This window comes from Oncorhynchus kisutch, linkage group LG7 (genome assembly GCF_002021735.2).
Source record: "Oncorhynchus kisutch isolate 150728-3 linkage group LG7, Okis_V2, whole genome shotgun sequence".
Classification (NCBI taxonomy): Eukaryota; Metazoa; Chordata; class Actinopteri; order Salmoniformes; family Salmonidae; genus Oncorhynchus; species Oncorhynchus kisutch.
Window position 1 is genome coordinate 50,799,325 of NC_034180.2, and position 18,818 is coordinate 50,818,142.

The following is an 18,818-nucleotide window of genomic DNA, read 5'->3' on the forward strand; positions in this document are numbered from 1 at the left end:
TCTGGCCACAAGACTTCATCTACATCACATGTCTACATTTGACCTTCTTTGTGGGTCTGGCCACAAGACTTCATCTACATCACATGTCTACATTTGACCTTCTTTGTGGGTCTGGCCACAAGACTTCATCTACATCACATGTCTACATTTGACCCTCTTTGTGGGTCTGGCCACAAGACTTCATCTACATCACATGTCTACATTTGACCTTCTTTGTGGGTCTGGCCACAAGACTTCATCTACATCACATGTCTACATTTGACCTTCTTTGTGTTTGACCTTCTTTGTGGGTCTGGCCAGAAGACTTCATCTACATCACATGTCTACATTTGACCTTCTTTGTGGGTCTGGCCACAAGACTTCATCTACATCACATGTCTACATTTGACCTTCTTTGTGGGTCTGGCCACAAGACTTCATCTACATCACATGTCTACATTTGACCTTCTTTGTGGGTCTGGCCACAAGACTTCATCTACATCACATGTCTACATTTGACCTTCTTTGTGGGTCTGGCCACAAGACTTCATCTACATCACATGTCTACATTTGACCTTCTTTGTGGGTCTGGCCACAAGACTTCATCTACATCACATGTCTACATCTGACCTTCTTTGTGGGTCTGGCCACAAGACTTCATCTACATCACATGTCTACATTTGACCTTCTTTGTGGGTCTGGCCACAAGACTTCATCTACATCACATGTCTACATTTGACCTTCTTTGTGGGTCTGGCCACAAGACTTCATCTACATCACATGTCTACATTTGACCTTCTTTGTGGGTCTGGCCACAAGACTTCATCTACATCACATGTCTACATTTGACCTTCTTTGTGGGTCTGGCCACAAGACTTCATCTACATCACATGTCTACATTTGACCTTCTTTGTGGGTCTGGCCACAAGACTTCATCTACATCACATGTCTACATCTGACCTTCTTTGTGGGTCTGGCCACAAGACTTCATCTACATCACATGTCTACATTTGACCTTCTTTGTGGGTCTGGCCACAAGACTTCATCTACATCACATGTCTACATTTGACCTTCTTTGTGGGTCTGGCCACAAGACTTCATCTACATCACATGTCTACATTTGACCTTCTTTGTGGGTCTGGCCACAAGACTTCATCTACATCACATGTCTACATTTGATCTTCTTTGTGGGTCTGGCCACAAGACTTCATCTACATCACATGTCTACATTTGACCTTCTTTGTGGGTCTGGCCACAAGACTTCACCTACATCACATGTCTACATTTGACCTTCTTTGTGGGTCTGGCCACAAGACTTCATCTACATCACATGTCTACATTTGACCTTCTTTGTGGGTCTGGCCACAATACTTCATCTACATCACATGTCTACATTTGACCTTCTTTGTGGGTCTGGCCACAAGACTTCATCTACATCACATGTCTACATCTGACCTTCTTTGTGGGTCTGGCCACAATACTTCATCTACATCACATGTCTACATTTGACCTTCTTTGTGGGTCTGGCCACAAGACTTCATCTACATCACATGTCTACATTTGACCTTCTTTGTGGGTCTGGCCACAAGACTTCATCTACATCACATGTCTACATTTGACCTTCTTTGTGGGTCTGGCCACAAGACTTCATCTACATCACATGTCTACATCTGACCTTCTTTGTGGGTCTGGCCACAAGACTTCATCTACATCACATGTCTACATTTGACCTTCTTTGTGGGTCTGGCCACAAGACTTCATCTACATCACATGTCTACATTTGACCTTCTTTGTGGGTCTGGCCACAATACTTCATCTACATCACATGTCTACATTTGACCTTCTTTGTGGGTCTGGCCACAAGACTTCATCTACATCACATGTCTACATCTGACCTTCTTTGTGGGTCTGGCCACAATACTTCATCTACATCACATGTCTACATTTGACCTTCTTTGTGGGTCTGGCCACAAGACTTCATCTACATCACATGTCTACATTTGACCTTCTTTGTGGGTCTGGCCACAAGACTTCATCTACATCACATGTCTACATTTGACCTTCTTTGTGGGTCTGGCCACAAGACTTCATCTACATCACATGTCTACATCTGACCTTCTTTGTGGGTCTGGCCACAAGACTTCATCTACATCACATGTCTACATTTGACCTTCTTTGTGGGTCTGGCCACAAGACTTCATCTACATCACATGTCTACATTTGACCTTCTTTGTGGGTCTGGCCACAAGACTTCATCTACATCACATGTCTACATTTGACCTTCTTTGTGGGTCAGGCCACAATACTTCATCTACATCACATGTCTACATTTGACCTTCTTTGTGGGTCTGGCCACAAGACTTCATCTACATCACATGTCTACATTTGACCTTCTTTGTGGGTCTGGCCACAAGACTTCATCTACATCACATGTCTACATTTGACGTTCTTTGTGGGTCTGGCCACAAGACTTCACCTACATCACATGTCTACATTTGACCTTCTTTGTGGGTCTGGCCACAAGACTTCATCTACATCACATGTCTACATTTGACCTTCTTTGTGGGTCTGGCCACAAGACTTCATCCACATCACATGCCATGTTGTCTTGACGAAGGCAGCGTGGGAAGTATTGCCTGGAGTCCCGTATCCAGGCCTGGCGTGACCCCTGATCCATGTCTCCACAAGCCTCCTCCATTGCCTGTAGAAGGGGCCATACAACACCCCCATGCCACCGTTGGACCATACAACACCCCCATGCCACCCTTGGACCATACAACACCCCCATGCCACCCTTGGACCATACAACACCGCCACGCCACCCTTGGACCATACAACACCCCCATGCCACCCTTGGACCATACAACACCCCCATGCCACCCTTGGACCATACAACACCCCCATGCCACCCTTGGACCATACAACACCACCATGCCACCCTTGGACCATACAACACCGCCACGCCACCCTCTCCTGAACACCTTACATGACCATCTTTTTCAGCCAGAGCAGAGACGGTCCAGGTGATCCTGAGCAGAGAGAAACCAGGTGATCCTGAGCAGAGAGACACCAGGTGATCCTGAGCAGAGAGACACCAGGTGATCCTGAGCAGAGAGACACCAGGTGATCCTGAGCAGAGAGACACCAGGTGATCCTGAGCAGAGAGATACCAGGTGATCCTGAGCAGAGAGACACCAGGTGATCCTGAGCAGAGAGACACCAGGTGATCCTGAGCAGAGAGACACCAGGTGATCCTGAGCAGAGAGACACCAGGTGATCCTGAGCAGAGAGACACCAGGTGATCCTGAGTAGAGAGACACCAGGTGATCCTGAGCAGCAAAAGTTTCCCATTGGGCTGCTCAGGTCCGCAACTGCTTCCATGACAACTGCTTCCAGAATATATTGCCTGTGATATTGATGAAAATCTGTGGCTGGACCAAAACAACAGACATGACTGATTTTGTTTTCGTAATGGATTATTTGTTTCTTGACTTATGATTTAGATACTACTGTATTTTGACAGTTTATTGATCTAACATACAGTACAGTAGTACAAATAGGACAATTTGTCTTCCTTTGCATATTCCAATATATATTTACTGTATGTTTTGTATTTTGGCTGTATGTGTGTTTACAGTAATGTAATGAGGCACGCTGAAATATAAAACGTAACATTTAATTTTATTTGAGTTTGACACAAACAATTTACAGTATAACAACATCTTAGTCTTTACACTGAAAAATAGGTTCTGATAGTAGTGTTTTGAACATGTCCCATTAGTGTGATCTCTGTTGTCACTAAGTTAGATTAATTTGATGTGTGTCTCATTTGAAAGCAGACTTTCATTTTGAGCTGGGAATACATGATTTTTGATTGGTGTGTTTCATTTTCCAAGATGTCTGTGGGGTTTTGGGGTAAATATGCTAACTGTTTTGAGTTGTTATGTTTAAAGCTTTAAGTACCTGAGATGTAGTTTCAGCAATCGTGTGTTAACAATTGGGAAAAACTGTAACAAAATAAATATGACATGCTCTCTCACAGAGGGGTTCTGAGCCTTTGACAGGACAACAGTAGCTGGTGTGGGTATGAGAAAGAGAATGGGAAGGAGAGAACTAAGGGGGAGAGAGAAGGAAAAGGGAGTGAAAATGATTGGAGAGAAAAGAGGGGGGAGAGAAGGAATGGGGAGAAAAGAGAGAGAGGGGGAGAGAGAAGGAATGGGGAGAAAAGAGAGAGAGGGGGAGAGAAGGAATTGGGAGAAAAGAGAGAGAGGGGGGAGAGAGAAGGAATGGGGAGAAAAGAGAGAGAGGGGAGAGAAGGAATGGGGAGAAAAGAGAGAGAGGGGAGAGAAGGAATGGGGAGAAAAGAGAGAGAGGGGAGAGAGAAGGAATGGGGAGAAAAGAGAGAGAGGGGAGAGAAGGAATGGGGAGAAAAGAGAGAGAGGGGAGAGAAGGAATGGGGAGAAAAGAGAGAGAGGGGAGAGAGAAGGAATGGGGAGAAAAGAGAGAGAGGGGGGGAGAGAAGGAATGGGGAGAAAAGAGAGAGAGAAGGGAGAGAGAAGGAATTGGGAGAAAAGAGAGAGAGGGGAGAGAAGGAATGGGGAGAAAAGAGAGAGAGGGGAGAGAAGGAATGGGGAGAAAAGAGAGAGAGGGGGGAGAGAAGGAATGGGGAGAAAAGAGAGAGAGGGGGGAGAGAGAAGGAATGGGGAGAAAAGAGAGAGAGGGGGAGAGAAGGAATGGGGAGAAAAGAAAGAGAGGGGGAGAGAAGGAATGTGGAGAAAAGAGAGAGAGGGGGAGAGAAGGAATGGGGAGAAAAGAGAGAGAGGGGAGAGAGAGAAGGAATGGGGAGAAAAGAGGGGGGAGAGAAGTGGTAAAGTAGTTCTATAGAATTTCTAGGTTCAGGTCAACTTGACCCCTAGGCAATGGGGAGGAAGTCTAATGCAGAGGACTGTGGGTTAGGTATTTATTCACCCCTGACCACTTTGTTGCGATTTGTAATGATTAGACTGTGCTTTTACAGTACTTATTGCGCTAACAAGAATGAGGAATGAGGAATGAGGAGAAAAGAGAGAGAGGGGGAGAGAGAAGGAATGGGGAGAAAAGAGAGAGGGGGGAGAGAAGGAATCGGGAGAAAAGAGAGAGAGGGGAGAGAGAGAAGGAATTGGGAGAAAAGAGAGAGAGGGGGGAGAGAGAAGGAATGGGGAGAAAAGAGAGAGAGGGGAGAGAAGGAATGGGGAGAAAAGAGAGAGAGGGGAGAGAAGGAATGGGGAGAAAAGAGAGAGAGGGGAGAGAGAAGGAATGGGGAGAAAAGAGAGAGAGGGGAGAGAAGGAATCGGGAGAAAAGAGAGAGAGGGGAGAGAGAGAAGGAATGGGGAGAAAAGAGGGGGGAGAGAAGTGGTAAAGTAGTTCTATAGAATTTCTAGGTTCAGGTCAACTTGACCCCTAGGCAATGGGGAGGAAGTCTAATGCAGAGGACTGTGGGTTAGGTATTTATTCACCCCTGACCACTTTGTTGCGATTTGTAATGATTAGACTGTGCTTTTACAGTACTTATTGCGCTAACAAGACTTGACGGGAGTTCCAGGACTTTACGGGTGTAACAGTCCCTTCAGCTCCGCTGTCTGGTGAGATAGGCACTGAGCTGAGAGAGAGAGCGTGATATAGAGGAGTCCCATGGCTCCATTGCAGCTGGCGGTGTACTTGCGGCTCGCTCTCATATTCTTCTTCACAGCGTTTCTTTTCTTCCTCGATGTCTTCACTGTCAGCAGAGCAGCCTCCTCGTGCGCTAACGTCCCCAGTCAGTTACCGACCAAGAGTCGAACCGGAGGAGATGAAGTCTCTTCTAGTAGTGAGCGCAAACAGAACCGCACTCCCGGGGAGGTGCGTGAGATGAACGTGTCACTTATATCGGTATTGTTACCGACACAGGATGAGATCACGCGGGGGAACGACACGGATAGAGATAATGTGAGTAAACATGTAATGTGTATGTGTGTCTGTGCCTGTGTGTGTCTCTTCACAGTCCCCGCTGTTCCATAAGGATCAGCTACCTGATGTGGAATAGAGTTCCATGTAGGCTCTATGTAGTACTCAGTGTGCCTCCCAATGTCTGTTCTGGACTTGGGGACTGTGAAGAGACCTCTTGTGGCATGTCTTGTGGGGTATGCATGGGCTTCACTCAGGCCTTTTACAATAGAAAATAATCCTCCGTTCCAGACCGATCTACTTAACCAGTAGTGTCTCCCATTGACACCAATGCGATAGCAGCTGGATCTGGTCCAGAGAGAACATATGAAGAGGACATATGAAGAGAATGATTTTTTTTCCCCCGCCCTTGATTATCTCATGATTATAATCAACATAACAAAGTTGTTTTGTCGAGATCAAGAGATAAAGTCTATAAATAGGAGCCCATGGTGGATAAGAACATACCTTTTCACTGATTGCTAAGCTAAGAGATGGTACGTTTCACGCTACCGTCATGCTTTCATTTGTGTTTGTGTAACGGATGTGAAACGGCTAGCTTAGTTAGCGGTGGTGCGCGCTAAATAGCGTTTCAATCGGTGACATCACTTGCTCTGAGACCTTGAAGTAGTAGTTCCCCTTTGCTCTGCGAGGGCCACAGCTTTTGTGGAGCGATGGGTAACGATGCTTCGAGGGTGACTGTTGTTGACGTGTGCAGAGGGTCCCAGGTTCGCGCCTGGGTATGGGCGAGGGGACGGTCTAAAGTTATACTGTTACATTTGGAGCTCATTATCAGTTTTATAAGTTAGAATGTTAGCATACTGTTTCCCAGACTGTGTGCCACCCCCAAGACACCAGCCAATCACAGCAGCTACAGTGCCGGCAAAAGGTATTGATACACCTTGACTGGATTTTCTCACCCATCTACACACAAAACCCCATGGTGAAAAAGTGAAAACAAGTTTTTAGAAATGTTTGCAAATGTATTGAAAATTAAATAGAGCAATATCTCATTTACATAAGTATTCACACACCTGAGTCACTTTTGGCAGCAATTACAGCTGTGAGTCTTTCTGGGTAAGTATCTAAGAGATTTCCACACCGGGATTGTGTAACATTTGTCCATTATTCTTTTCAAAATTCTACAAGCTCTTTCAAATTGGATGTTGAGCATCGCTAGACAACCATTTCTAGGTCTTGTAACTTGGTCACTCAGGAACATTCACTGTTTTATTTGTAATACCCTCTTTGGGCTAGGTGGGACGCTAGTGACCCACCTTGACAACATCTGATGAAATTGGAGAGCGCGAAATTCAAAATACAAAAATCGTAATATTAAACATTCATGGAAATACAAGTGTTATACATCGTTTAAAAGCTTAACTTCTTGTTAATCCAGCCGCTTTGTCAGATTTCAAAAAGGCTTTACGGCGAAAGCATAGCATGTGATTATCTGAGGACAGCGCATCGCCTACACCAGCATTGAAAACATCTTCCAAACCAGCAGAGGCGTCACAAAAATCAGAAATAGCGATAAAATAAATCACTTACCTTTTGAAGATCTTTCTCTGTTTGCAATCCCAAGGGTCCCAGCTACACAACAAATGTTTGTTTTGTTCAATAAAGTCCTTTAATAAATCCCCCAAAAGTCAGTTTATTTGGGGTGTTTGATTCAGTAATCCAACCCATTCCACACGTTCAACATACAAACAAAGGAATCTGAAAAGTTACCAATAAACTTTGTCCAAACAAGTCAAACAATGTTTCTAATCAATCCTCAGGGACCCTAATATGTAAATAAATGATAACATTTAAGACGGAATCTAGCATGTTCAATACCAGATATAAATAACGAGGTGCACGCCCTCATCCACGAGCGCCACAAGACTACAGTCCAAATGAGAGCCACCTTGAAAAACTACAACTACTAATTCATTTTTCAACAAACAAGCCTGAAACCCTTTTTAACTGTTGACATCTAGTAGAAGCAATAGGAACTGCAATCTGGGAGGAATTCCTTTGAATATACCATAGACAAGCATTTGAATGGACTGTGACCTAAAACAATAATCTGGATGGATTCTCCCCGGGTTTTCACCTGCCATATCAGTTCTGTTATACTTACAGACATTATTCAGAGTGATTTCTGACCAATGCTACCAATGATATGCATATCCTAGCTTCTGGGCCTGAGTAACAGGCAGTTTACTTTTGGCACATCAGTCATCCGAACTTCTGAATACTGCCCCCTAGCCTTAAGAAGCAACTCCAGTATAGATTTGAGCTGTTGTTTTAGGTTATTCTCCTGCTGAAAGGTGAATTCATCTCCCAGTGTCTGTTGGACAGCAGACTGAACCATGTTTTCTTTTAGAATTTTGCCTGTGCTTTGCTCTATACTTTTTTTTTATTATGAAAAACTCACCAGTCTTTAACGATTACAAAAAAAACCATTACATGATGAAGTCTGAGTGGTACTCCCCTAAACATAATACTTTGTATTCAGGACATAAAGTGAATTGCTTTGCCACATTTTTTGCAGTAATACTTTAGTGCCTTGTTGCAAACAGGATGCATGTTTTGGAATATTTTTATTCTGTACAGGCTTCCTTCTTTTCACTGTCAATTAGGTTAGTATTGTGAAGTTACTACTGTTCATCCCTCCTCAGTTTTTTTCCAACACCAGCCAATAAACACTGTAACTGTTTTAAATCACCATTGGCCTCATGGTGAAGTCCTTGAGTGTTTCCTTCTTCTCTGGCAACTGAGTTAGGAATGACGCCTGTATCTTTGTAGTGACTGGGTGCATTGATACACCATCCTAAGTGTAATTAATAACTTCGTGCTCAAAGGGATATTCAATGTCTGCTTTTTTTATCTACAAATAGGTGCCCTTCTTTGTGAGACGTTGGAAAATTTCCCTGCTTTGTGTGGTTGAATCCGTGTTTGAAATGCACTGCTCGACTGGGGGACCTAACAGATCATTGTATGTTTGGGGTACTGAGATGTGGTAGGTAGCCTAGTGGTTAGAGCGTTGGAACAGTAACCAAAAGGTTGCTGGATTGAATTCCCGAGCTGACAAAGTAAAAATCTGTCGTTCTGCCCCTGAACAAGGCAGTTAACCCACAGTTCCCCGGTAGGCCATCATTGTAAATAACAATTTGCTCAGGATCTATCCCTTTTTTTTTCAAAATATTTGCCTGAAATGACATACCCAAATCCAACTGCCTGTTGCTCAGCCCCTGAAGCAAGGATATGCATATTATCGGTATCATTTGAAAGGAAACACTTTGAAGTTTGTGGAAATGTGAAAAGAATGTAGGAGAATAAAAGCAAAAGCAGGAAACAGGAAATCATCATCCAGAGGCGGCGCTTATAGTAGCTTATAGTAGCTTATAGTAGCTTATAGTAGCTTATAGTAGCTTATAGTAGCCGGGGACTTTAATGCAGGACACTTAAATCTAGTTTATCAAATTTCTATCAGCATGTTAAATGTTCAACCAGAGGAGAAAAAAAACCTCTGGACCACCTTAACTCCACACACAGAGTACGTACAAAGCTCTCCCTCGCCCTCCATTTGGTAAATATGACCATAATTCTATCCTCCTGATTCCTGCTTACAAGCAAGAATTAAAGCAGGAAGCACCAGTGACGAGATCAATAAAAAAGTGATCAGATGAAGCAGATGCTAAGCTACAGGACTGTTTTGCACAGACTGGAATATGTTCCAGGATTCCTCCGATGGCATTGAGGATTACATCACATCAGTCATTGACTTCATCAATAAGTGCATCGATGACATCATCCCCACAGTGACAGTACATACCCCAACCAGAAGTCATGGATTACAGGCAACATCCGCACTGAGCTAAATGCTAGAGCTGCTGCTTTCAAGGAGCGGGACTCTAACCCGGGAAGCTTATAAGAAATCACACTATGCCCTCCGACGAACCATCAAACAGGCAAAGGGTCAATACAGGACTAAGATCGAATCATACTACACCAGCTCTGACTCTCATCGGATGTGGCAGGGCTTGCAAACCATTACTACAAAGGGAAGCACAGCCGAGAGCTGCCCAGTGACACGAGTCTACCAGATGAGCTAAACTACTTATATGCTCGCTTTGAGGCAAATAACACTGAAACATGCATGAGAGCACCAACTGTTCTGGAAGACTGTGTGATCATGCTCTCCTTAGCCGATTTGAGTAAGACCTTTATACAGGTCAACATTCACAAGGCCACAGGGCCAGATGGATTGCCAGGATGTGTACTGTGAGTATGCGCTGATCAACTGGCAAGTGTCTTCACTGACATTTTCAACCTCTCCGTGTCCAAGTCTGTAATACCAACATGTTTTAAGGAGACCACCATAGAGCCTGTGCCCAAGAACACTAAGGTAACCTGCCTAAATGACTACCGACCAGTATCACTCACGTCTGTAGCCATGAAGTGCTTTTAAAGGCTGGTCATGGCTCACATCAACACCATTATCCCAGAAACCTTAGACCCAATCCAATTTGCATTCCGCCCCAACAGACCCACAGTTGATGCAATCTCTTTTGCACTCCACACTGTCCTTTCACAACTGGACAAAAGGAACACATATGTGAGAATGCTATCTATTGACTACAGCTCAGCGTTCAACACCATAGCACCCTCAAAGCTTATTCCCTCTGTAACTAGATCCTGGACTTCCTGACGGGCCGCCCCCAGGTGGTAAGGGTAGGTAACAGCACATCCGCCACGCTGATCCTCAACACAGGGGCCCCTCAGAGGTGTGTGCTCAATCCCCTCTTGCACTCCCTGTTCACTCACGACTGCACGGCCAGGCACGACTCCAACACCATCACTAAGTTTGCCAATGACAACAGTGGTAGGCCTGATCACCGACAATGACGAGACAGCCTATAGGGAGGAGGTCAGAGACCTGGCCGTGTGGTGCCAGGTAAATAACCTCTCCATCAATGTGATCAAGACAAATTAGATGTTTGTGGACTACAGGAAAAAGAGGACAAAGCACTTCCCCATTCTCATCGACGGGGAGTGGAGCAGGTTGAGAGGTGTCCACAACACCAACAAACTAACATGGTCTATGCACACCAAGACCGTCGTGGAGCCGGCACGACAAAACCTATTCCCCCTCAGGCGACTGAAAAGATTTGACTTGGGTCCTCAGATCCTCAAAAGGTTCTACAGCTGTACCATCGAGAGCATCCTGATGGGTTGCTTCACTGCCTGGTATGGCAACTGCTCGGCCTCTGACCGCATGGAACTACAGAGGGTAGTGCATACGGCCCAGTACATCACTGGGGCCAAGCTTCCTGCCATCCAGTACTTCTATACCAGGCTGTGTCTGAGGACGGCCCTAAATTGTCAGACTCCAGCCACCCTAGTCATAGACTGTTCTCTCTGCTACCGCACGGAAAGCGGTACCGGAGTGCCAAGTCTAGGACCAAGAGGCTTCTAAACAGCTTCTACCCCCAAGCCATAAGACTCCTGAACATCTAGTCAAATGGCTTCCCAGACTATTTGCATTGGCTGCAAAAGGGATAACGAATCCAGTTGTTCGTGTTTCCCTTTCGGGAAAGTACCTGCGTAATTGCGCACCCAACTCCCTCAGGTGCTTCACTATATCACATTTGACATTATCCATAAGCTTGAGTTCATTTGCACACAAAAAATCATACAATGATGGAAAGACCTTGGTGTTGTCCTTGTTAATACAGACAGAGAAGAGCTCCAACTTCTTAATCATAGCCTCAATTTTGTCCCGTACATTGAATATAGTTGTGCAGAGTCTCTGTAATCCTAGATTCAAATCATTCAGGTGAGAAAAAACATCACCCCTATCTTCCAGTCGTGTGAGAAACTCGGCATCATGCAAGCGGTCAGACAAGTGAAAATTATGGTCAGTAAAGAAAACTTTAAGCTCGTCGTATAAGGCAGAAAATACACAGGATTTCAGGGGCCTTGCTTTTTGAACAAAGTTAACCATTTTCACTGTAGTGTCCAAAACGTCTTTCAAGCTGTCAGGCATTCCCTTGGCAGCAAGAGCCTCTCGGTGACTGCTGCAGTGGACCCAAGTGGTGTCGGGAGCAACTGCTTGCACGCGCGTTACCACTCCACTATGTCTCACTGTCATGGCTTTTGCGCCATCAGTACAGATACCAACATGAGCAGCAGCTCCGTTTGGCTTCATACGGACCGTTAGTGGAATTCCCACGAGAGAGTAACGGTTAATGTGATTGGATGTTCATTATTTGAAGAGGCTACCTGTATTTGACATTGTGTTGTTATTTCACTGAACACTAGATGGTTTAATTTTATTTCTGGCAGTGAAACGAGGATACTCAGGCGAGAAAAACACCTCTCCCAAATGTATAGCCCCGTTGGAAAATATAAATGGACTGTTTGTCACGTATACTCCCTCTTCAGCCTCTAGGTCATCAGGCTGCTGATTATCCCGCACACCTGTCACCATCGTCTCGCTCACCTGTGCCTCATGACACTCACCTGGACTCCATCACCTCCTTGATTATCTTCCCTATATCTGTCACTCCCATTGGTTCTTTCCTCAGGTGTTATTGACTCTGTTGTCATTTCGGTGCGTTGTTTGTGTTTCGTGTTCATTGTAATGTAGGGTTTAGCCAGGAGTTGATAGACAGTTGGAAGAGTGGATGAAATGGTAGGAGGGACATCCCAGATTCAAGTGGTGTCAGGTTTCACACCAACGTCACACAGAAGAGATAAAATCGTGGATTTATGAGTGTATTTATTTAAACTGTATTTAACTAGGCAAGTCAGTTAAGAACAACATCTTATTTACAATGACGGCCTACCAAAAGGCAAAAGGACACATGCAGGGACGGGGCCTGGGAATAAAATACCAAAAAATTAAATAAAAATATAGGACAAAACACACATCACAACAAGAGAGACAACACGACCTAGAATATGTGGACATCTATAAGTACCTAGGTGTCTGGCTAGACTGTAAACTCTCCTTCCAGACTCATAACAAACATCTCCAATCAAAAATCAAATCTAGAATCATCTTTCTATTTTGAAAACAAAGCCTCCTTCACTCACGCCGCCAAACTTACCCTAGTAAAACTGACTATCCTACCGATCCTCGACTTCGGCGATGTCATCTACAAAATAGCTTCAAACACTCTACTCAGCAAACTGGATGCAGTCTATCACAGTGCCATCCGTTTTGTCACTAAAGCACCTTATACCACCCACCACTGTGACCTGTATGCTCTAGTCGGCTGGCCCTCGCTACATATTCGTCGCCAGACCCACTGGCTCCAGGTCATCTACAAGTCCATGCTAGGTAAAGCTCTGCCTTATCTTAGTTCACTGGTCACAATGGCAACACCCACCCGTAGCACGTACTCCAGCAGGTGTATCTCACTGATCATCCCCAAAGCCAACACCTCATTTGGCCGCCTTTCCTTACAGTTCTCTGCTGCCAGTGACTGGAACGAATTACAAAAATCGCTGAAGTTGGAGACTTTTATTTCTCTCACCAACTTTAAACATCAACTATCTGAGCAGTTAACCGATCGCTGCAGCTGTACATAGTCCATCTGTAAATAGCCCACCCAATCTTCCTACCTCATCCCCATACTGTTTTTATTTTATTTACTTTTCTGCTCTTTTGCACACCAGTATCTCTACTTGCACATCATCATCTGCTCATGTATCACTCCAGTGTTAATCTGCTACATTGTAATTATTTGCTCCTATGGCCTATTTATTGCCTACCTCCTCATGCCTTTTGCACACACTGTATATAGACCTTCTTTTTCTACTGTGTCATTGATTTGTTTATTGTGTTATTGGCTTGTTTATTGTTTACTCCATGTGTAACTCTGTGTTGTTGTCTGTGTCACACTGCTTTGCTTTATCTTGGCCAGGTCGCAGTTGCAAATGAGAACTTGTTCTCAACTGGCCTACCTGGTTAAATAAAGGTGAAAAATAAAATTATCTAGCATGGGTAGGATGGTCATCTGAATCAGGGTTAGTTTGTCAGCCGGGGTGAAAGAGGAGCGATTACGATAGAGGAAACCAAGTCTAGATTTAACTTTGGTAACCATGGCTAACAGGCCAACCTCGGCTCCCAGGGATACCTTGGTTCCCAGGGCTACCATGGCTCAGAGGGATACCATAGCTACCATTGCTACCTTGGCTCCCATTGCCACCTTGGCTAACTTGGCTCCCAGGGCTAACTTGCTACCAGGGCTACCAGGTCTATCAGGGCTCCCATGACTATCAGGGCTACCGCTCAATTCATGCCATTTCGATCAACAGTGTCCACAGATCAATTTATAAGCTAAAATGTCAGTCGGAACCGATATCAGAACCATGCAAATCTTAACCCTAATTTGCTCCAGTGTGCCGTATTACTATGGCTGACCCTGAGTACTACTATGGCTGACCCTGAGTACTACTATGGTTGAACCTGAGTACTACTATGGTTGAACCTGAGTACTACTATGGTTGAACCTGAGTACTACTATGGCTGACCCTGAGTACTACTATGGTTGAACCTGAGTACTACTATGACTGAACCTGAGTACTACTATGGTTGAACCTGAGTACTACTATGGTTGAACCTGAGTACTACTATGGTTGAACCTGAGTACTACTATGGCTGACCCTGAGTACTACTATGGTTGAACCTGAGTACTACTATGACTGAACCTGAGTACTACTATGGTTGAACCTGAGTACTACTATGGCTAACCCTGAGTACTACTATGACTGAACCTGAGTACTACTATGGCTAACCCTGAGTACTACTATGGCTGAACCTGAGTACTACTATGGCTGAACCTGAGTACTACTATGGCTGACCCTGAGTACTACTATGGCTGACCCTGAGTACTACTATGGCTGACCCTGAGTACTACTATGGCTGACCCTGAGTACTGCTATGGCTGACCCTGAGTACTGCTATGGCTGACCCTGAGTACTGCTATGGCTGAACTTGTAAAACAACACATTTCATTATCAGGTGTGTGTGGCAATAAATATTTTCGTGTTGCAACTAGATTACTAGAACATTATCTAGCACAAACATCTGTGCGTGCGTGCGTGTGCGTTTGTGTTACAGGGCAAAGTGTGTTTGGATCCAATGGTGTTGTCGTACAGTCAGACCATGTACATGGCTGGCCTTCTGCTGGGATCTCTCTTTGGAGGATCTCTCTCTGACAGGTGACATACACACACTGTACATACACACACACACAGTACATATACACACACACACAGTGTATATATACAGTTGAAGTCGGGTTCAATGGGGTTCAGGTCTGGAGGTTGGGCTGGCCATGACAGGGTCTTGATCTGGTGGTCCTCCATCGACACCATGATTGACCTGGCTGTGTGGCATGGGAGCATTGTCCTGCTGGAAAAAAAACAATCCTCGGAGTTGGGGAACATTGTCAGAGCAGAAGGAAGCAAGTTTTCTTCCAGGACAAAGCTTGTACTTGGCTTGATTCATACAACCTCAGATCATCACCGATCCTCAACCAAATTTCAAAGTGGGTGCAAGACCTGGAGAGGCCTACAAGCCACAGGGTCTCACACCCACAAAACACCAGTCTCAACGTCAACAGTGAAGAGGCAACTTCTGCCTTCTAGGCAGAGTTCCTCTGTCCAGTGTCTATGTTCTTTTGCCCATCTTAATCTTTTCTTTCCATTGGCCAGTCTGAGTTATGGCTTTTTCTTTGCAACTCTGCATAGAAGGCCAGCATCCCGGAGTCGCCTCTTCACTGTTGATGTTGAGACGGGTGTTTTGCGAGTAATATTTAATGAAGCTGCCAGTTGAGGACTTGTGAGGTGTCTGTTTCTCAAACTAGACACTCTAACGTACTTGTCCTCTTGCTCAGTTGTGCACCGGGGTCTCCCACTCCTCTTTCTATTCTGGTTAGAGCCAGTATGCACTGTTCTGTAAAGGGAGTACTAGTACACAGCGTTGTACGAGATCTTCAGTTTTTGGCAGTTTCTCGCATGGAATAGCCTTCATATCTCAGAACAACAATAGACTGACGAGATACAGAAGAAGGGTCTTTATTTCTGGCCATTTTGTGCCTGTAATCGAACCCACAAATGCTGATGCTCCAGATACTCAACGAGTCTAAAGAAGGACAGTTTTATTGCTTATTTAATCAGCAAAATAGTTTTCTAATGATTCATTTGCCTTTTAAACTGATAAACTTGGATTAGCTAACACAAAGTGCCATTGGAACACAGCAGTGATGGTTGCTGATAATGGGCCTCTGTACACCTATGTAGATATTCCATTAAAAATCAGCCGTTTCCAGCTACAATAGTCATTTACAACATTAACAATGTCTACACTGTATTTCTGATCAATCTGATGTTATTTTAATGGACCAAAAAAATTGGCTTTTCTTTCAAAAACAAGGACATTGAATGGTAGTATATACTCACACACACTCACACTCACACACACACACACACACACACACACACACACACACACACACACACACACACACACACACACACACACACACACACACACACACACACACACACACACACACACACACACACAGTAAATGATGCACTGTAACACATGGATGTCGTGTGTGTCTGTGTGTGACTAGGTATGGTAAGCGAGTGGTACTGCTGGTGTGTGTGTGTGTCCACGCTGTGACTGCTGTGCTGCCGGCAGTCCTTCCTCACGCCATCCTCTTCCTCACCCTGCGCTGCCTGGCCGGGGTCTCCTGCTGCTGTATCAATATCTGCAGCTTCAGCCTGGGTAACACATCTACTCTACCGTAACTGTGTGTGTGTGTGTGTGTGCGTGTGTGTGTGTGCATCGTGCCATGTGGCTGTGGGCATGGATTTCACTGTGTGTATGTATGTATGTGTGTGTGTGTGTGTTTGTGTGTATGTGTGTGTGTGTGTAGGTGTGGAATGGAGTCTTCCCAGGTATCGTATTTGGCCCCCGGCCCTCCTGTCCTTCTCCTTCAGCCTGGGTATGATGGCGTTGGCACCGCTGGCGTACCTTACACACACCTGGACACAGCTACACCTGGCTCTGGCCATACCACAGATCCTCTGTCTGCCTCTCTACTAGTGAGTAACACACACCTGGACACAGCTACACCTGGCTCTGGCCATACCACAGATCCTCTGTCTGCCTCTCTACTAGTGAGTAACACACACCTGGACACAGCTACACCTGGCTCTGGCCATACCACAGATCCTCTGTCTGCCTCTCTACTAGTGAGTAACACACACCTGGACACAGCTACACCTGGCTCTGGCCGTACCACAGATCCTCTGTCTGCCTCTCTACTAGTGAGTAACACACACAACCCTAAGTCTCCCCTGAAACCAGGTGAGAGAGTGTGAGTGAACCTGTACTGAAATGCCATGAATCTCCCCCCTCTCAGCCATGAATCTCCCCCTCTCAGCCATGAATCTCCCCCCTCTCAGCCATGAATCTCCCCTTCTCAGCCATGAATCTCCCCCTCTCAGCCATGAATCTCCCCCCTCTCAGCCATGAATCTCCCCTTCTCAGCCATGAATCTCACCCCTCTCAGCCATGAATCTCCCCTTCTCAGCCATGAATCTCCCCCTCTCAGCCATGAATCTCCCCCTCTCAGCCATGAATCTCCCCCCTCTCAGCCATGAATCTCCCCTTCTCAGCCATGAAACTCCCCCCTCTCAGCCATGAATCTCCCCCTCTCAGCCATGAATCTCCCCCCTCTCAGCCATGAATCTCCCCTTCTCAGCCATGAATCTCCCCCTCTCAGCCATGAATCTCCCCCTCTCAGCCATGAATCTCCCCCCTCTCAGCCATGAATCTCCCCTTCTCAGCCATGAATCTTCCCCCTCTCAGCCATGAATCTCCCCCTCTCAGCCATGAATCTCCCCCCTCTCAGCCATGAATCTCCCCCTCTCAGCAGTGAATCTCCCCCTTCTCAGCCATGAATCTCCCCCCTCTCAGCCATGAATCTCCCCCCTCTCAGCCATGAATCTCCCCCTTCTCAGCTCCATTCCTGAGTCTCCTCACTGGTTGCTCCTGAAGAAGAGGCTGGACACTCTGGAGGAGTACAGGAGACACAGTCCTGAGGACAAACGCTGTCTAGACCTGGTACACACACACACACACACACACACACACACACAGATGTATGTCTGTACTATATCAGTGTTCCTAGACGCGACTCAGGTCTGTGTGTGTTTCTGTCACAGCTGTTGGAGACAGAGGGGAAGGACCTGCAACAAGTCCCCCGGGACACAGACACACTGGAGACTGGCACACACATACCAAAGGCAGACACGCAGACCCAGGAGGGAAACACACTTTCCCACTGCGGACACATGAGAAGTCCCACCATTCTACTGCGCCTGGTCATCATGAGTTACATTGGGTGGGTCAGTCTGTGTTTACAGTGAGCTCCCAAAGTATTGTTTTGGCTCTGTACTCCAGTGTTACAGGTTTTTCCATTTATATTTTGAGGTAGAGCGTTATCACGTAGGGCGGACCAATTGGTGTCACTTCGTCAGTAAGAAGGTGTTACACCTGGGCCGGCTTGTCCATCTCATTAGTGGGAAGGTGTATCACCTGTGCCAGGTTATCCATCTCGTTAGTGGGAAGGTGTATCAACTGCGCCAGGTTATCCATCTCGTTAGTGGGAAGGTGTATCACCTGTGCCGGATTGTCCATCTCATTAGTGGGAAGGTGTATCACCTGTGCCAGGTTATCCATCTCGTTAGTGGGAAGGTGTATCAACTGCACCAGGTTATCCATCTCATTAGTGGGAAGGTGTATCACCTGCTCCAGGTTGTCCATCTCGTTAGTGGGAAGGTGTATCAACTGCGCCAGG

At 45.6% G+C, this 18,818-nt stretch overlaps 1 protein-coding gene across 3 annotated transcripts in view; it reads left to right on the plus strand.

Annotated features, from left to right (window-relative positions):
• The first annotated feature begins 5,323 nt into the window (after window positions 1-5,323).
• si:dkey-190l8.2 (solute carrier family 22 member 13) overlaps window positions 5,324-18,818 on the plus strand; it is a 21,504-nt gene continuing 8,009 nt past the window's right edge. For 2 of the 3 annotated variants that reach the window (XM_031829267.1, XM_031829268.1), the window contains exons 1-6: window positions 5,325-5,943; window positions 15,062-15,162; window positions 16,584-16,738; window positions 16,890-17,058; window positions 17,980-18,082; window positions 18,184-18,362. In XM_031829267.1, coding sequence (XP_031685127.1) covers window positions 5,650-5,943; window positions 15,062-15,162; window positions 16,584-16,738; window positions 16,890-17,058; window positions 17,980-18,082; window positions 18,184-18,362 — 1,001 coding nt within the window. In that variant the 5' untranslated portion in view covers window positions 5,325-5,649. Of the gene's footprint in view, window positions 5,944-15,061; window positions 15,163-16,583; window positions 16,739-16,889; window positions 17,059-17,979; window positions 18,083-18,183; window positions 18,363-18,818 lie in introns of all 3 variants that reach the window. The other variant, XM_031829269.1, reaches the window with a different exon arrangement.